This window comes from Ranitomeya variabilis, chromosome 2, assembly GCF_051348905.1.
Source record: "Ranitomeya variabilis isolate aRanVar5 chromosome 2, aRanVar5.hap1, whole genome shotgun sequence".
NCBI classification, from domain to species: Eukaryota; Metazoa; Chordata; class Amphibia; order Anura; family Dendrobatidae; genus Ranitomeya; species Ranitomeya variabilis.
The window spans coordinates 1,081,998,026-1,082,015,557 of record NC_135233.1 but is presented as its reverse complement, the minus strand read 5'-3'; the positions used below and the strand labels follow the sequence as shown (position 1 = coordinate 1,082,015,557).

At 45.7% G+C, this 17,532-nt stretch overlaps 1 protein-coding gene across 1 annotated transcript in view; it reads left to right on the top strand.

Annotated features, from left to right (window-relative positions):
• The first annotated feature begins 5,150 nt into the window (after window positions 1-5,150).
• LOC143810214 (cysteine-rich venom protein-like) overlaps window positions 5,151-17,532 on the top strand; it is a 46,941-nt gene continuing 34,559 nt past the window's right edge. Inside the window, exons 1-5 of the mRNA XM_077293087.1 lie at window positions 5,151-5,261; window positions 7,463-7,582; window positions 12,525-12,615; window positions 15,453-15,595; window positions 16,865-16,959. Coding sequence (XP_077149202.1) covers window positions 7,580-7,582; window positions 12,525-12,615; window positions 15,453-15,595; window positions 16,865-16,959 — 332 coding nt within the window. The 5' untranslated portion in view covers window positions 5,151-5,261; window positions 7,463-7,579. The remainder of the gene's footprint in view (window positions 5,262-7,462; window positions 7,583-12,524; window positions 12,616-15,452; window positions 15,596-16,864; window positions 16,960-17,532) is intronic.

The following is a 17,532-nucleotide window of genomic DNA, read 5'->3' as shown; positions in this document are numbered from 1 at the left end:
CACAATTGAGGACACGTACGGGCACTCTCCCCTGTCGGACGTCGACCACCCCCCGGGCTGTCAGAACAGTAGGCCTATTGTCTGAATATACAGGTTCTACCAAGGCCTGGTAGTCCCTACCCCTGAGGCCTATGGCTGCTCGACACCATATTAACATTTCACTCTTGGGAGGTATCGCGATGGGGTTTGAATCACTTACAGTGACACGACCAATCTCACCACCAGTCAGCTCTACCTGCTGTCTCTGCATCAGAGCTCTGATTTCCTTCTGCAGGGCACGTTGCTCACTGTGGCCAGCGTTTTCTGCCACCTGTTGCAACAAAACAATCACTTCTGCAAGACAATTTTCTATAACATTAGTACCAAGAGTCATCATGGGATTACATTCTCGACGATCAATATCTACAATCACAATCCCTTGGGCTTTCAATTCCACCCGCCCCACTTTGATGGTGACCTCCTTATACCCCACTTGTGGCAACGGCTGACCATTACTGGCGATTATGGTGAAATCATCGTCAGGGCCACGAGTAATATCAGCGTCCTCCCAATACCGTTTGTAGAGCACGTAAGGTATAGTCGTCACCTGAGAACCGGTGTCCAGCAAAGCATTCAAGGGGATTCCATCAATCACTACAGGGAGAACTGGTCGTCCTCCAATATACTTGGTTCTCCAATGCTGCGGGCCTGACCGTCCTACTCCTGGGGGTTGGCCCTTTGCCCCAGGGGTTGCTCGTTTAAAGGACAGTACCTTGCAAGATGGCCCACCTGGTGACAGCGGCGGCAGATGGGTCGTCCATCCTGGTGGAAGCGGTCGTCGGGCCGGCTCCTGGTCGGCAGAGTCCTCCTCTGTCGCATCCAAGGGACATCCTCCGGGCTGGAAGCCAACTGGATCTTCTCTTTGGGGGCCTCCTGTAGGGACTGCACCGTCCGGGCCAGGGCAGCGACGCTCTTAGTTAGCTCTTGCATCTGGAGCCGAAGTCCTGCGGGGGAGTCGTCCTCGAAGCTCTGGGCGTCGGCCTCTGCGGCAACTGGGGTATCCGATGCCACCTCCTGGTGGTAGGTGAGAGCGGGGCGCCTGGGTGTTACTGCGCGGCTGGGCTGTCGCTCCTGCAATGCCTGGATAGCTTTATCTTTAAACTGCACAAAAGTCAAGTCTGGATTTTGCATAGCCAGGAAGTGCAATTGGCCCCGCTGGTGACTGCACAGGAGCCCCTCAATGAACCGCTCCTTCAGGATTTTATCTTCATCCTGCATGCTGCCGGGGTCACTCTGCTTAATGGCCCGCATCGCTTCCTGGAGATTAAGGGCATAGTCCCGCAAGCTATCCTGTGACCTTTGTTTGCATCCATAAAAAATCAGTTTAATTTCTGTAGCAGTGCGAGTATCAAAGGTGGCTTTAAGCTTGGCAAAAATCTGTTGTGCAGTTCCTTTATCCTCAGCGGGCCAGGATTTCAATTCTCTAAGAGCCGCCCCAAAGAGTTGGCCGGTTATCATATGAACTTTCTGGGGCTCGGTTAGGGGATAGAACTCGAGCAGGCTGCAGAGCCCTTCTTTAAAGTCAGTGAATGTATGCGCCTCCCCAGAGTATCGTGGGAGCCAGGTCGCTCCGGGCAGGTAGGGCATGGAGAAGGGCATTATGGCTTTTGCGTTAGCGGCGGTGTCCGACTGGCTGATGGGGGCAGCGGGCTCTGCGGCAGCCAGTGGCGGTATTAGGGCTGCGGCTTCGCCCGCTGCGGGGACCGGAGCTGCCCCTGCGTCCGTGGCTGCGACCGCCACCTCCTCTCCTCCCGACTCAGACATGGCTGTCCCTTCCTCCCACTAACCTGCTGGGGGTCGGAGTTCCTCTTCCGGGATTGGCGCCTTACCGCGCTTTCCGTTCCGCGCTTCTTTTGGCTGATCCCGCCCACGTAGCTAAGGCGCCTCCCTCCGCGCGCGGCAATGGCGAATTTTGGCGGTAACTCTCCGCGGCAAGCAGTAGCACACAGTTCTCTCAATAAAGTACAGTCCAAGCACGATAAATCACAGTTCCAAGGCACACATGACCTGATTCTTCAGGCTTAAGTAGATCCTGTTCGTGACGCCAAACTTGGAGCGCCCCCACACTGCCGCAGGGCCGAGGGGTACCCGGAGCCGGGCCTCTGAGATCTCAGTCCTGGGGTTGTCACGGTGGCTAGACCCGGTCCGTGGCCCTGTCTGTCAGTGGGGGACGTCCGGTGCAATAAGTGGTGTTGTAACGGTGCAGGTCGCGGTAAATAATGAGGACACCAGGTTGCAGTCTCTTTACCTCTTTACTGAAGATGTTGGAGACCTCAGTCCAGAGCGCTGTTAACTGGGTTTTCAGAGACCGGCCGGTCCAACGACACATCAGGAGTTCCTCCTTACAGGTGGGAATCAGTATCTACCTTCTAGCGCTGTGTGTTGTAGTTCTTCCCTGCTGAGCTCCCGGGATAGTCCTCACAACTGTTTCTTTCTGTCTCTACTGTTCTTTCTCCGTCCTCCAGATGATATGGTAGGACGCACCCGTATGACGGGGTAGGCCTGGAGTTCTTCCGGGACCCTAGAGTCGCCCCTCTCCCACAGCTGCCTCCGTTGTCTGCTTAGGTGTTAAGTGAGACAGCCAACCTGTAATTAGCTGTCCGGCCGTGGTTTGCAATGTACTTAAAGTCTCTTACTTGCTCGGCGTTCCGGCCACCGACTATTTGCGCCTCAGAAGGATGTTGCCTCGGTCTAACAGCAGGACCCCTTCTGGTATTTCTCCTTTTCTGTATTCCCGTTGTTTACTGGTTAGTTCTGCTCTGAGGAGTCTGCCAGGATCCCATCCCTGACAGGTCCTCTCACTAGCTCTTCCCAGCTACTTCTCCCTGTCTTCCTGTCCAACCCCCAGTTTTACCAGAGTTGTGAGGAGTGGCCTACTAGATAGGACCACCCCCCCTGGTGGCCGGAGTGTGAAGTGTGGTGTCAGTGTACCTGGTCAGAGAAACTCCTTAGTGTAATCAGACGTACCATAGCTCCCCATAGTGGCGGAGCCACAGTACTGCAACAACCAGGACTCTGGGGTGCTGCATAATTACTACTTGAGAACCAGAAACACATGGGCCACTTGCACATTGAACAAGTCTATAGGAACCTGTTCACACCACCAGAAAACTTGAAGACACAAAAGAGCACAGTGAGGTCAAAAATACTCTGTTGTAAAAAAAAAAAAAAAAATCACAGTAATCAGCAAGTGCTAGTCAAAAGATGTAAAGAAAACAGGGTATTTAGTTGATACTTTTTTTGCAAAAAAATGTATACTAAGCTGCTCCACCAAATCGTCAAGGTATACCCTTATAGAGCAGTCCTAACTAATGTATAAAATCTGATATATTTAAAACCTGATAATCTGTATAGTACCTGAATAAGCAGGGTTCAGAGAAGGACTATCCATGTGGACATGCAGGATGGAACAGCTTAAATGCAAATGACCCACAGAGGAGTGGTGGACTCCCCAGTCTTGTAGAAACAAGAGAACAATTAGAGAACCAGAAACACATGGGCCACTTGCACATTTTTTTTTTTTTTTTTTTTTTTACAACAGAGTATTTTTGACCTCACTGTGCTCTTTTGTGTCTTCAAGTTTTCTGGTGGTGTGAACAGGTTCCTATAGACTTGTTCAATGTGCAAGTGGCCCATGTGTTTCTGGTTCTCTAATTGTTCTCTTGTTTCTACAAGACTGGGGAGTCCACCACTCCTCTGTGGGTCATTTGCATTTAAGCTGTTCCATCCTGCATGTCCACATGGATAGTCCTTCTCTGAACCCTGCTTATTCAGGTACTATACAGATTATCAGGTTTTAAATATATCAGATTTTATACATTAGTTAGGACTGCTCTATAAGGGTATACCTTGACGATTTGGTGGAGCAGCTTAGTATACATTTTTTTGCAAAAAAAGTATCAACTAAATACCCTGTTTTCTTTACATCTTTTGACTAGCACTTGCTGATTACTGTGATTTTTTTTTTTTTTTTTTACAACAGAGTATTTTTGACCTCACTGCGCTCTTTTGTGTCTTCATGTAATTACTACTTGTCTGTCTCTTCTGCCCAACGCCGATCTCTGCCGGTTCAGAGTGGTCACTGTTATAGGGTCCTTAGAATGCTTTTATTTCCCTCACACTTAATTTGTTCAATGTGGTGGTTACTCATGCTCAACAGCTCAGTCCCACCTCCTGCATCCTCGTATACATGTGTAGTGGAGTCATCCTTGCTTTTGTGGTGGCAAAATAACTGCCTTAGAAATGTCTTCTTCCCACCAGCGCTAAGGTGGACATCCTTAAAACCAATGAAAATAATGGCAGGGTGCACCATTACAACATATAACTGCAATATCTACACATCAGCTTTTTCTGTTATTATTATTATTAGTAGTAGTAGTAAATATAGTATATTGTTTTGCCTTATCTTGAACAGAAATGTAAATTTTAATCTTGGATTAATGGAGATAGGAGGTTCAGCACTTATGGTAGATGAGGAGAACCCTTCAAAGGGTTTTTACACCTTAGAAAGCGATAGTATATTTCTACGATATGCAAGTACTGTCCTCTGGGGTCCACACGATCCAGAGAACAAAAGCGTCCAAGCTGTGATTTAGCACTGTATCTGGTATCCTTCCAAAGAGATGTTTCCTTGACCCCCACCTCCCGACTGCACGAAGAAAAGCAGTGCAGCTCTAATCACTTAAAGGAGTTGTTAGGGCTTGGAGTGTAAGTCTGCAGTTACTCTGTGTACGCAAGCTGAGATGTTTCTTGAGTTGGCGCATGACTGCAAGTATGCGATTTGCTTACACGTGGTCTTGTGCCGGCTAGACATGCACAGCCTCCATCAATGCAAGTGCATTGAGCAAGGTCAAACGTCTAGTTGGAATGTGGATGGAAGTATTCAAATCGCATACTTGGGAGTCACACAAACACGCGATCCTGGCACCAGCAGTGTGCGCTGTGAGCCAAGGTATTTAGATACTTGGTGGAAGAAATATACTAGACCATTTGCCGCTGATGAAGGGAAGTCATGTTACTGTTCTGACATTGCATTATGGAAATTATGATTGTCACGTTTCTACCTGGCAGTAGTTTTATGTCTTACACATTCCCTTGTGTTACAGAATAAAGCTTACCTGCCTCTTTGCGATGATAATGACAATGTTAGGCGCAGAAAATCCTTATGCAAACGATCATTAGGAAGAGTTGTGAATATCCCAGCCGAGGCTGTTGAGAGTGTGGTGAGTATAGCATCATTAAAAGAAAAGTGGTAAATATAATGTCCTACTTATTTTTTTTGGAATCCGAGAAGGATATCTCTGTGGGTCACTCCCATCAGAAAGCTTTTAGCTATGGTGTATTCCCTTGCTATCAGTCTTACCCAGAAATACCCCCAGTATTTTGTAGTCATGTACTGTAGTTTTCCAGGTTGACACATAAAATGAGAATAATGGGGATAGGGGAAAATATGTGTAAGTGGGTTAAGAGCTGGCTCAGGGATAGGAAACAAAGGGTGGTTATTAATGGAGCACACTCGGACTGGGTCGCGGTTAGCAGTGGGGTACCACAGGGGTCAGTATTGGGCCCTCTTCTTTTTAATATATTTATTAATGACCTTGTAGGGGTCATTCAGAGTAGAATTTCAATATTTGCAGATGACACTAAACTCTGCAGGGTAATCAATACAGGGAAGGATAATTTTATACTACAAGATGATTTATGTAAACTGGAAGCTTGGGCTGATAAATGGCAAATGAGCTTTAATGGGGATAAATGTAAGGTCATGCACTTGGGTAGAAGTAATAAGATGTATAACTATGTGCTTAATTCTAAAACTCTGGGCAAAACCGTCAATGAAAAAGACCTGGGTGTATGGGTGGATGACAAACTCATATTCAGTGGCCAGTGTCAGGCAGCTGCTACAAAGGCAAATAAAATAATGGGATGCATTAAAAGAGGCATAGATGCTCATGAGGAGAACATAATTTTACCTCTATACAAGTCACTAGTTCGACCACACTTAGAATACTGTGCACAGTTCTGGTCTCCGGTGTATAAGAAAGACATAGCTGAACTGGAGCGGGTGCAGAGAAGATCAACCAAGGTTATTAGAGGACTGGGGGGTCTGCAATACCAAGATAGGTTATTACACTTGGGGCTATTTAGTTTGGAAAAACGAAGGCTAAGGGATGATCTTATTTTAATGTATAAATATATGAGGGGACAGTACAAAGACCTTTCTGATGATCTTTTTAATCATAGACCTGAGACAGGGACAAGGGGGCATCCTCTACGTCTGGAGGAAAGAAGGTTTAAGCATAATAACAGACGTGGGTTCTTTACTGTAAGAGCAGTGATACTATGGAACTCTCTGCCGTATGATGTTGTAATGAGTGATTCATTACTTACATTTAAGAGGGGACTGGATACCTTTCTTGAAAAGTATAATGTTACAGGGTATATACACTAGATTCCTTGATAGGGCGTTGATCCAGGGAACTAGTCTGACTGCCGTATGTGGAGTCGGGAAGGAGTTTTTTTCCCCAATGTGGAGCTTACTCTTTGCCGCATGTTTTTTTTTTGCCTTCCTCTGGATCAACATGTTAGGGCATGTTAGGTTAGGCTATGGGTTGAACTAGATGGACTTAAAGTCTTCCTTCAACCTTAATAACTATGTAACAATGTAACCTGCCTTGTGCAGATACAAAAAGGTGGCAAATGTTTAATAACAAGTATTGACAATGTCTATATACTAATGATGAAGCAATCTGATGAAATTTGACAGATCTGCTTGAGTTTTGGCCAATAAGTTTGACTCGCTTCAAATTTATGCTTTACGAATCACATTGGCCTTAATATGTCTAGAATAGAAAATACACACCTCACCCCGGTCATCTTCTAGCCAACGACACAGCCCCTCTGCTGTTTTGTCTGCACTTCAGACTTCTTCTCCTGTTGCATACCGACATCTATTGGTCCCTCTATGTTGGCTAGTCCTCAAAACAGCGTGAAGAGGATCCCCCTAATATCAAGTCACGTGAGACCTGGTCAAAGTAGGAGACTGAAAATTCCTAGCATGATATGTCCAGGCCTCATATGATGTCATGACATCAGGGCAACAGCATAGTGTTTTGGGGCCTAGTCAGCACCAAGGTGGCTAAAGATGCCAGGACATGGAAGAAGATGACTGAAGACCAGACTGAAGCATATAGGGGTTTGTATGCTTTGACAGGTGCAGCGTTGGACAAGATGAGTTAAATAAATATATAAAAAAACTTTTTGCCTAAATTTCACCAAAAATTGGACCTGAATCTATCATTTTTTGAAGAAAGCAAATGAATATGAACTGTTTAGAATCGATTAATTCACTTCTAGAACAAACTGTTTAATTTAATTAATAAAGCAAAAAAAAAAATGATTGTGTGCTTTATCAATTTCCCAGGCTAATACCCCGATTTCAGCTTTGTCACCCGAAGTCCCGGCCATACAGAAAGAGATTCTTGATGTTCATAATAAATATAGAAGCCAGGCTGCTCCAGGTGCGGGAAATGTGCTGAAGATGGTAAGTCAAAAGCAGGTGAAATTAGATGGTTTATAGTTGTCGCTCTACCCATTCTGCACCCATCAGGATCCAATAGCAAAACTCATGATCAATGATGGCCCGTAGTGGTAAGTCATCCTAGTGGTAAGTCTAGTGAATTGTGGCAACTTTCTGACATCAGTCTTGTGTCAAAAAATATACTTATTTGCAGAGGCGTATCTAGGGTTTCTGGCACCCGGGGCAAGAATACATCTTGGCGCCCCCCCCCAGGACATATGCGGTTTGCACACTTAGTCATGCACCCACGAGCTCCTCTCCCTAATGCTCTCAATATTCAGTGAGAAACTGAGAAAAGCAGAAGAGAGGCTCGTTGTCACAGGACCATAATTATGAAAATCGCATGTGAGTGAAGTGTCCATGTGACGACTACTGGAACCTGCAGAGCTGAATCCTGAAATCGCAGCTTCTGAATTCTCACAACTAATGCACTGCACACTTTTAGGATTCTTCCTTGCCGGTGGACAGTCATGTCAGCACAAGTATGTGATTTGTATACTTCTGACCACATTCCAACTAGACATGCCCGGCCTCGCTCAGTTCATTTTCATTGATGGAGGCCACACATGTCTAGTCAGCACGTGACCGCATGTATGTAAATTGCTGGCACGAGAGAATCCTGACAGCGTGCAGTGCGCACTGTGAGAAGTCAGAAGTCTGCAGTCACAAAGAATGACTGCAGACTCATTACAAACCTGGACATCCCCTTTAATGCTCCTAACATAAACAAAAACATGAGAGTTAGTCAGTATCACAAATAACATTTACATCCAGGTACCTTATAGATGGCGTCATCTCTGGAGTCGTTCTTCTTTTCTTCATCTTGTCCAGACCCCATGATGAGTTTTCTCATCCACAGCCGTCTCTGCAGACTTCCATCTTCTCCGCTCTTTTCCAGAAAATCTCCACATGATGCCCTTAAAGATACAAGTGTCATTATAATGCTCCTGAATAAAAAATTGCCCTTCACTATATTGTCTGCACAAAATATGACCCCCACATTGTCCCTCTTATGGTACATGCTCTTCACACTGACCTCTCCATCCCATACCGGCCCCCTCTTCACACTGTCCTCTCACACTGTGTCCCCCCCCTATAGGGCTCAGTATTTATACTGTACTCTCTCATCACACTCTCCCTCCTTGGTATACTGTCCCCTCCTGGCTGTGCCCTTACACTGTCCCCCCATGCAACACCCTCACTACTCAGTTTCTATTCTGTGCCCACTCACTTTTCTCCCCCATACTGTCTCCTCACACTATTCCCCTCCCTCCTCATACTGTCTCCTCTTACATCCCCCCTATTCACCATCCTGTCTTTTCATATATTTACCCCCTCACTTTCTATACTGCCTGCTCACCTGACTCCCCATACTGTGTCTGCACACATCCCATCACCCTCACTCCCCGTACTCTGTCCACATACATTTTTCACATCACTACTCATACTGTGTCCACATACATTCCCCCATTCGCTCCTCATACTGTCTGCACCCATCCCCCCGTACTGTTTCCTCAGATATGCCCCCATTCTCCTGTACTGTTTCCTCATATATGCCCATTATTTTCCTCTACCCCACCCCATAATTGCTCTCTTCACCACCTTTATCTTTGCCTTCTCCACCACCACTATCATTGCTTTCTCCCCCACCACCCCATAATTTCCCATTCCACCACCTCCATCATTTTCTCCTTTGCCTTTTCCACCATATCCATCATTTTCTCTTCCCCCACCATTGCCCTTTCCACCACCATCATCATTGTTCTTTCCGCCACCATCACCATACTTGCCCATTCCACCACCTCCATCATTTTCTCCCCCTCCAATATCATCAGTTTGCTTTCCACCACCACCATCCTTGTCCATTCTACCACCTCCATCATTTCTTCCCCCTTTCATTATTGCCCTTTCCACCACCTCCATGATTTCCTCCTTCCCACCATCATTGCATTCTCCCCCCACAACCATCATTGCCCATTCCAATTTCCACCTCCATCATTGCCTCCCCCCACCCCATCATTGCCGATTCCACCACCTCCATCATTTATTTCCCCCCACCCCCATCATTTCCCATTCCACCTCCATCATTGCCCATTCCACCACATCCATCATTTCCTCCTCCCCCTCCATCCCAATTATTGCACTCTCCCTGTCAGCCCCATCATTGCCCTCGCCTCTCCTCCCCGTACACACACACACACAAAACCATTTACATCTCTGCACATTCACCCGCAGCGCTACGCATGCACGCACAAACACACACATATTGCGTACAGTATAATGGCCACACCTAGTTACTCCTACACATGCAGCTGAGCTCCGTACACCTTGCACACACGGCTCCACTCTGTACACCTCGTACACACACGGCTCCGCTCTGTACACCTCGTACACACGGCTCCGCTCTGTACACCTCGCACATACACGGCTTAGCTCTGTACACCTTGCACACACCCAGTTCCGCTCCGTACACCTCATATACACATGGCTCCACTCCGTACACAACCAGCTCTGCTCCATACACCTTGCACACACGGCTTCCGCTCTGTACACCTCATACACACACAGCTCTGCTACATCCACACAAACCACTCCTGACCCCACACAAAAGCTTACCCTCATCGTCCAGCATTATGAGAACCAGCAGAGATGGAGGCACAGATCTGAACAGTATGGGGGCATAAATCTGGACAGTATGGGGGCACAAATCTGGACAGTATGGGGGCATAGATCAGGACAGTATGGGGGGCACAAATGTAGACAGTATGGGGGCACAAATCTGGACATTATGGCCCATACTGTCCAGATTTGTGCCCCCATAATGTCCAGATCTGTGCCCCCATACTGTCCAGACCTGTGCTGTGCCCCCATCACAGTCGTCAGACTCACATTCTCACAACAGTGAGTCTGACAGTCTCGTCACATACCCAGCCAGTTTGCGTTGTTGTTGCAACTTGCCCCTGCCCTGGCCGCTGCTCCCTCCCCCTATCATGCATGATGCATGCAGATGCAGGCAGGCTCTTCGGTGACTCCTCGGTGTCTTCAAACTAACTTCAGCTCCACCCGGTCCCCCACGGCCGCTCTCTGGAGCACTGTCTTACCACCGGCACCGACGACGTCACCGACACCGCCCAACCACGCTGCAACAGCCTCAGCCTGTGTCACACGCTCAGCTCAGTCACAGTCAGACTGTGACGTCAGCCGCCGCTGGCGCTTCCCTGATGCGGAAGTGCCAACAGCGGTCAGCGCCTCTCAGCGGTTGTCAGGGGCGCAGCCGGCCAGGCGCTACTGAGAAGGAAGGGGCTTCTTCCTTCTCTCACAACAACAAAGCAAGCAAGCGAACCACCGGTGCCGGCGGCGGCGGGTATTAGCGCAGCACACAGCATGGGATTATTTCACTGCGGGGGGGAGGGCAGGTGGCAGAATGTTCCGGGCGTGCCGACGAGGAGCCTGGCTTTTGACAGCTGCAAATTGCAATGCCGCATCATTCACATCATCTGGCGGCCCCGCTGGTGCCCCCTGTCAGCTGCGCCCGGGGCACATGCCCCGCCTGCCCCCCCCTGGATACGCCACTGCTTATTTGTGTTAGGACTAGCGGAATGCACCAAATAATAGTAATAGGGAATATGAGGTGCGTTCGCAGTCCGGGGTCCACCATGCAGAGATGACGCATGCTGCTGAGTAATGGCGGACGAACGCTTGCTCACCCGTGGGTTAGACCTCACCCAGTGTGAATAGAAGTGAACTCTGTTGCTTCACAGAGTCACCACAAATACGCTGCTCCCTGTTACCAGACACAGGAAGCAGCTGAAAGACACTAGTGGGATGCCTATGAATCACCCTCAGTAAGCTGGTGATTGGACCCGCTCTGACCCTCGGTGGCTTTTGAGCTTGCGCCTGAGGACGCCCTGAGTCAGATGCTGAGTCCAAGTGGGAAATCCCACCCAACACTGACAGGCTGTCAGGAAAGCGCGTGGTGCCGCATAAGCGGGCACTGCAAAGGCACTGTAACGTGTGCTTGGTGTGCAGATGGCACTGTCGGGCGCTAGATAGCACCATACGCCATCCACCATATGCAAGCAGACAACAACACTAGAAAGGGGATGATTAAAGAGCAACTTTCACACATCTACACACACACGTTTTCAAGTATACACTCGCGCATGGCCGAGCGGTCATGCAAACCTTTTATAGCAGTAGTGCTATGGGACTTTCCAGATTGGTCCAATAGGAGCCGCAGCAGGACCTGAGCATGTGACCCCCGACCTCGAATGGGAGGTCGTCCCATGGGCATGCTCAGTATGAGAAAAGCAGGACTTAGTCCCAGAAAGACCTGCTCGCTGCTGATCAGTGCTAGCCAGACAGAGCCTGGAAGGGAATCAGCAACCAGTCACACAGTATCAGTTGAGCTAGACGCTGGGACCGACGTCTCTGCTGAGCAGGCTCCACTGCGGCTGGAGAAGAATGGGAGACCTCAGCGGAGATGATTCATGATTCCCCCTGTGCAGAGGCAGGAACTCGACACCCAACATTGTGTCAGGACTGCAAGAAAATATAACTTTTAATAAGTGAAAATGTAACTTACATTTTCCCCGACTGAGTATTGAGAGCATTTGCTGAACATACATTTCAGTAGGTGAACATTTTGGATGTTAAAATCATTTTTCAAGCTGGTGTTATAAAGTATTTTAATTTACTGAGATAATGACTTTTGGGTTTTCATTGGCTGTAAGCCATAATCATCAACATTAACAGAAATAAACACGTGAAATAGATAACTCTGTAATGACTCTATATAATATATGAGTTTTACTTTTTGTATTGAAGAAATGAAATAAATTAACTTTTTGATGATATTCTAATTTTGTGAGAAGCCCATGTACATGTTTTTCACTTTTTTTTGTAGGTTTGGAGCTCAGAAGCTGCTAAAACAGCTGGAGATTGGGCCAGGCAATGTATAGTAGGACACAGTCCTCAAAATTCAAGAGCAATAACCAGTAAGCTTCAACAATGATTGGACTTATCAAGGAAACACATTCTTTTCATTGCTGCTAGGTTTTCATTTTGCATGGAAGCTTTGCACAGTTATTTTTACTATTTAGGGAACTTTGTACACCATAAATCAGAGTCTGACTGCATCTGAGATGTTCTGCCTTTTCTGAGAAAGTTTAGCTACATGAACCATATGGAGATCATAGCGTCAGACTAGACTAGTCTGGTGCTTCCACCCTCCAGCTTCTTCCAAACCTTCTGGAGGTGACTGTCAGACCTCTCTCTAAAGAAGAGACCTGTCAATCATCCCTGGCAGCATTATAGAACGAGGGTCAAATATTTCTTCTAACTATACTTTCTCTGAAACATTGGATCATTGCAGAGAGATATATTCTTGGCTGCAATTGTGCACCCAGGCCCTGATTCTTGCTGCCTGTGGTTTGTACAGCATGAATCAGCTAACAAGGTCCTTTTAACTTCATATTTGCTTCAGGACTCCAATTTTTAACGAAACAAATTCACAAAATGCTATTAAAACCATGAACATTACAAGCACTGGGTGGCCATATGTAGACTTTAATAGTATAAACATTTATGTTTAATTTATTTGCTTGTATAGCACCATTAATTCCATCCAGAGCCACCTGACGAAACTCTCGCAAACGAACGGAGAACATACAAACTCGTTACAGATGTTGGTGGGATTTAAGCCTAGGACCCCAATACTGCTAAGCAACAGTGCTAGCCACTGAGCCATTGTGCTGCCCATCTCCTAATAAAGTTTTTTTCAGTGCTGCCCATCTTGTGCCTCTTATATCAGGCTATGTTGAGTCAAGAGAAAACGTTTGCCTCTTTACTAAAGCACAGAGACGTAGAGTCCTTCAGCTTCAGTACATCAGTTGCTTTTCTATTCCACGGTTTGTCTATGAGTTCAATTTTTTCTTATACCAGTCAGAGCAAAGAGTGAGGGCTTCAGCTGAAGCCAGTTGCCTTACAATCTGAGACAAATCTCATTAAGGAAAGATGTGGTCAATCTCCTTAGATTCATATAATATACTAAATGGACAAAACTATTGAGCACCCTCTACATTATACCTACAGGAGCTTTCCTGACCTCCCCTTCTACATCCATAGATATTAATATGAAGTCGATCCATCTGCAGATATAATGGCTCCTGCTCTAGAAAAAAATTCTACATGATTGTGGAGGTGTTTGTGGGAATTCTCACTCCTTCACCCGGAAGAGCATTTGTGAGGTCAGACCCTCATGTTGCTGGAGAGGCCGGTCACATAATCTCCATTCCAGTTCATCCCAAAGTTTTTGGATTGGACTGAAGTCCGGGCTTTGTGTGTCCGATCATGTACTTCCACCAATCTCCCCCAACCATGTTGTTATTGAGCTTAGGCATTGGGCACAGTCATGAGCTACAGAAAAGGGCCTTCCCCAAACTGCTCCCACAAAGCTGGAAGCTATAATTGTCATAATGTCTTAAGATTTATCATCAATGGTGGTAAAGGGCTGAGGCAGAACACTGATAACAAGCCCAATAGCATTATCCTTCCTCCACCAAACCGTACAGCGGGCAAAATGCAGTCAGGGGGTAACATTCTCATAGCATTCACCAAACCCAGACTCCTCCACCAGACACCAGATAGAGTAGTGTGATCCGTCTTTGCATAGAACACGTTTTTTCCAGAGTCTAGTAGTGGTGACTTTATTAGTGATGAGCGAGTATTCTCGTTGCTAAAGTTTTCCCGAGCATGCTCGGCAACCCCCACATGTATTCAGACTGTCTAGCAGCCGCAAATCATGCAGCTGAGGCAACGAAAACTAAATCTCCGAGCACGCCCAAAATACTCGGAGGACACCTGAGCATGCTTGGGAAAAACCGAGCAACGAGTAGACTTGCTCATCACTAGACTTTATTCCGCCCCATCCAAAGCTCGACATTGTGCATGGTGATGTGCAGATGCATGAAGCAGCTTGTCCATTAAGCTCCCAGCCGGGGCGCAATATTTTTACTGATGTTAATACCAGAGGAGGACTGGACTCTGCAGTTATGGAATCAGCAGAACGTTAGTAAAGTTTGAATCCTCTGCTCCTCAGCACTCGGCCCCCCAGTCTGTAACATTATGAGGTCTCCACTTCGTGGCTGAATTGCTGTGCTTCCTTCTACTTCTCTATAACATCACTCACAGGGGATGGGGGAAGATTCAGGAAGAATAGCGGTCATGAAAGGACTTGTTACAGCGGTAGCTTCTATTACAGGACCACGCTGTTATCAGAGACCTCTTCACCACCAGTTATTCTGTCACACATTAGTAAAAGCAGATGACATGGTGGGGAGCCCGATGTTATACACTAGGGGTAAGGAGCCAGATGCTTTACACTGGAAGTGACAGGACTTGATTTTATATACCGGGGACAATGAGGCCAAATGTTATACATCAATCTCAGTGGAGCCAGAAATTATACACCGGGGACAATAGGGCATGATGTTATATGGCAGAGGTGAGTAGCTGTTGTTTAACATTTGGGGGGTGCACATCTTATACATCGGGGGACAATGGGGTCAGATGTTATAGACTGGGCAAATTGGGCTGAATGTTATACACTGGGGAGTAATGGAGGTAAAGGAAAAACATGAATATAAAGGGGTCTCCCAATACTTTTGTCCATTTGTCTATATCATTCATTATATATTTTTCACAGGTTGCTTTTTTCTTCTTCAATTTGATGGATTATAAGATCTGGGAAGAGGGAATTTGTTATAAATATCTATTATTATTTGTGCATTTTCTTAATGTTTTGTACCTTTTCCTGCAACATTTATCTTTTCAGATTTCAAGTGCAGAGAAAACGTATTTCTGTCTAACTTCAAGGCCCCCTGGTATGCGGTTATTGATTCCTGGTACAGTGAATATGTGGACTGTAAAAATGGATTTGGGGCATTATCTGAACCAAAACCTGGCGATTTCACACAGGTAAGTGGCATCCATTGGATCTTTTTGTGAGTGGAAAAATCTCTGGACACAATATATTTTATATATATATATATATATATATATATATATATATATATATATATATATATATATATATATATATATGTATATATATATATATATATATATATATATATATATATATATATATATATATATATATATATAGTGTCTCTAGCTCTGTTGGGAAGGGTCCTGGCTAAACGAGTCCTAGAGAGGGTGAGATAGAAATGGGTTATGTCTGGTGTTTCATCTCGGCCCAATTGCTGTAAAAGGAGTGTTTGGATTTGGATTTCCTTAATCTGACAAAATGTTTTCTTTGCTGCTATTCTTATATATATTTTATATCTTGTAGCATGTTTTATGCTAATGAGACAGGACTAGTATCTTCTCGTGGGCTAGTCTTGCCTTGGATGTAACAGCATGAAACCAATAGAGATTATGGTAGTTGTATAACGCAAGCTGTCAATCATGCCCAGAGACGGGCGATTAGGAAAGCTGAGGCAGGACTAGTCTGGGAGAAGGGAAGCCCTCCTGACTAGTCCTACTTCACCAGTATATGCAATATTTCAGTATTAGTGATGGGTGGACTCATGGATGCTCAAGTCTGGCGGGTTCGGACGAACAGTTAAAAAAAGTTTGGGTACCAGAACAGTACCCAATCCCTAACCCAGCCTGGACCCCATTCACTTGAATGGGGGGCAGGAATATCCAGTGTTTGCTACACTGTAATGTGCGGTCACTGAGGCTGCGTTACCAGCTGGGCCCCTGAACTACGGTAATCTCAGTGAGATCACGGCTAACACAGTGACAAAAAGTCTCACGGTGCAGCGGAAAGTTCACCGGGAGAAATTTCTCATTTTTTCTCACTGTGCTAATGGTGATCTAACCGAACCCATACAGTAACACGGATTTCCTGATGAAGTCAATATTCAGGTCCTTGCCCAAACAGTAGGATCCCAAACTTTACTGTTTGGGTTCACAGATTTCTATTCAGAATAAAAGTTAATTCTTCAAACATAGCAGCGTTAGTATAGCAAACAAAATACATTGTCCAATTAAATAAATCTTCACCAATACTGCTATAATAGCAAATGGTGACAGTCAGGGGACCAGAATGGTTTCCCTTTAAAAGTAGCATTCCAAAAATGATAAATTAACTTGTCTAATAAAATAATCTCTTCATTATTTGCAATGCTGGTTTTAATCCAATGCTAAATAAGTTCATGCATTTTTTTAATATTTCAGGTGCTGTGTGTGAATTCCAATTCAATAGGATGTCGAGTAGCCGAGTGCGGAAATCTCGATTTCGCATATCTTTACGTTTGTCACTATTGTCCAGTGTAAGTATTAATTGTGGAATGATTTCTACATCACAGGCTCCTGGTTTAGGTTCATACTTGACATAGTAACATAGTTACGCTGATATTCGGACATTTGGTGATTTATAGTAACATAGTTAGCAAGTCTGAAAAAATACATTTGTCCATCCAGTTCAGCCTATATTCCGTCAGAATAAATCCCCAGATCTACATCCTTCTAAAGAACTTAACAGCTGTAAGATACAATATTCCTACTCTCCTGGACGACATCCAGGCCTCTCTTGAACCCCTCGACTGAGTTCGCCATCATCACCTCCTCAGGCAAGGAATTCCAGATTCTAACTGCGCTAACAGTAAAGAATCTTCTTCTATATTGGTGGAAAAACCTTCTCTCCTCCAGACGCAGAGAATGCCCCCTTGTGACCATCAGCTTCCTTGGTATAAACAGATCCTCAGAGAGATATTTGTATTGTCCCCTTATATATTTAGACATGGTTATTAGATCACCACTCAGTCATCTTTTTTTATATACTAAATAATCTTAATTTTGCAAATCTCTCTGCGTATTGTAGTTCCCCTATCCCCTTTATTAAT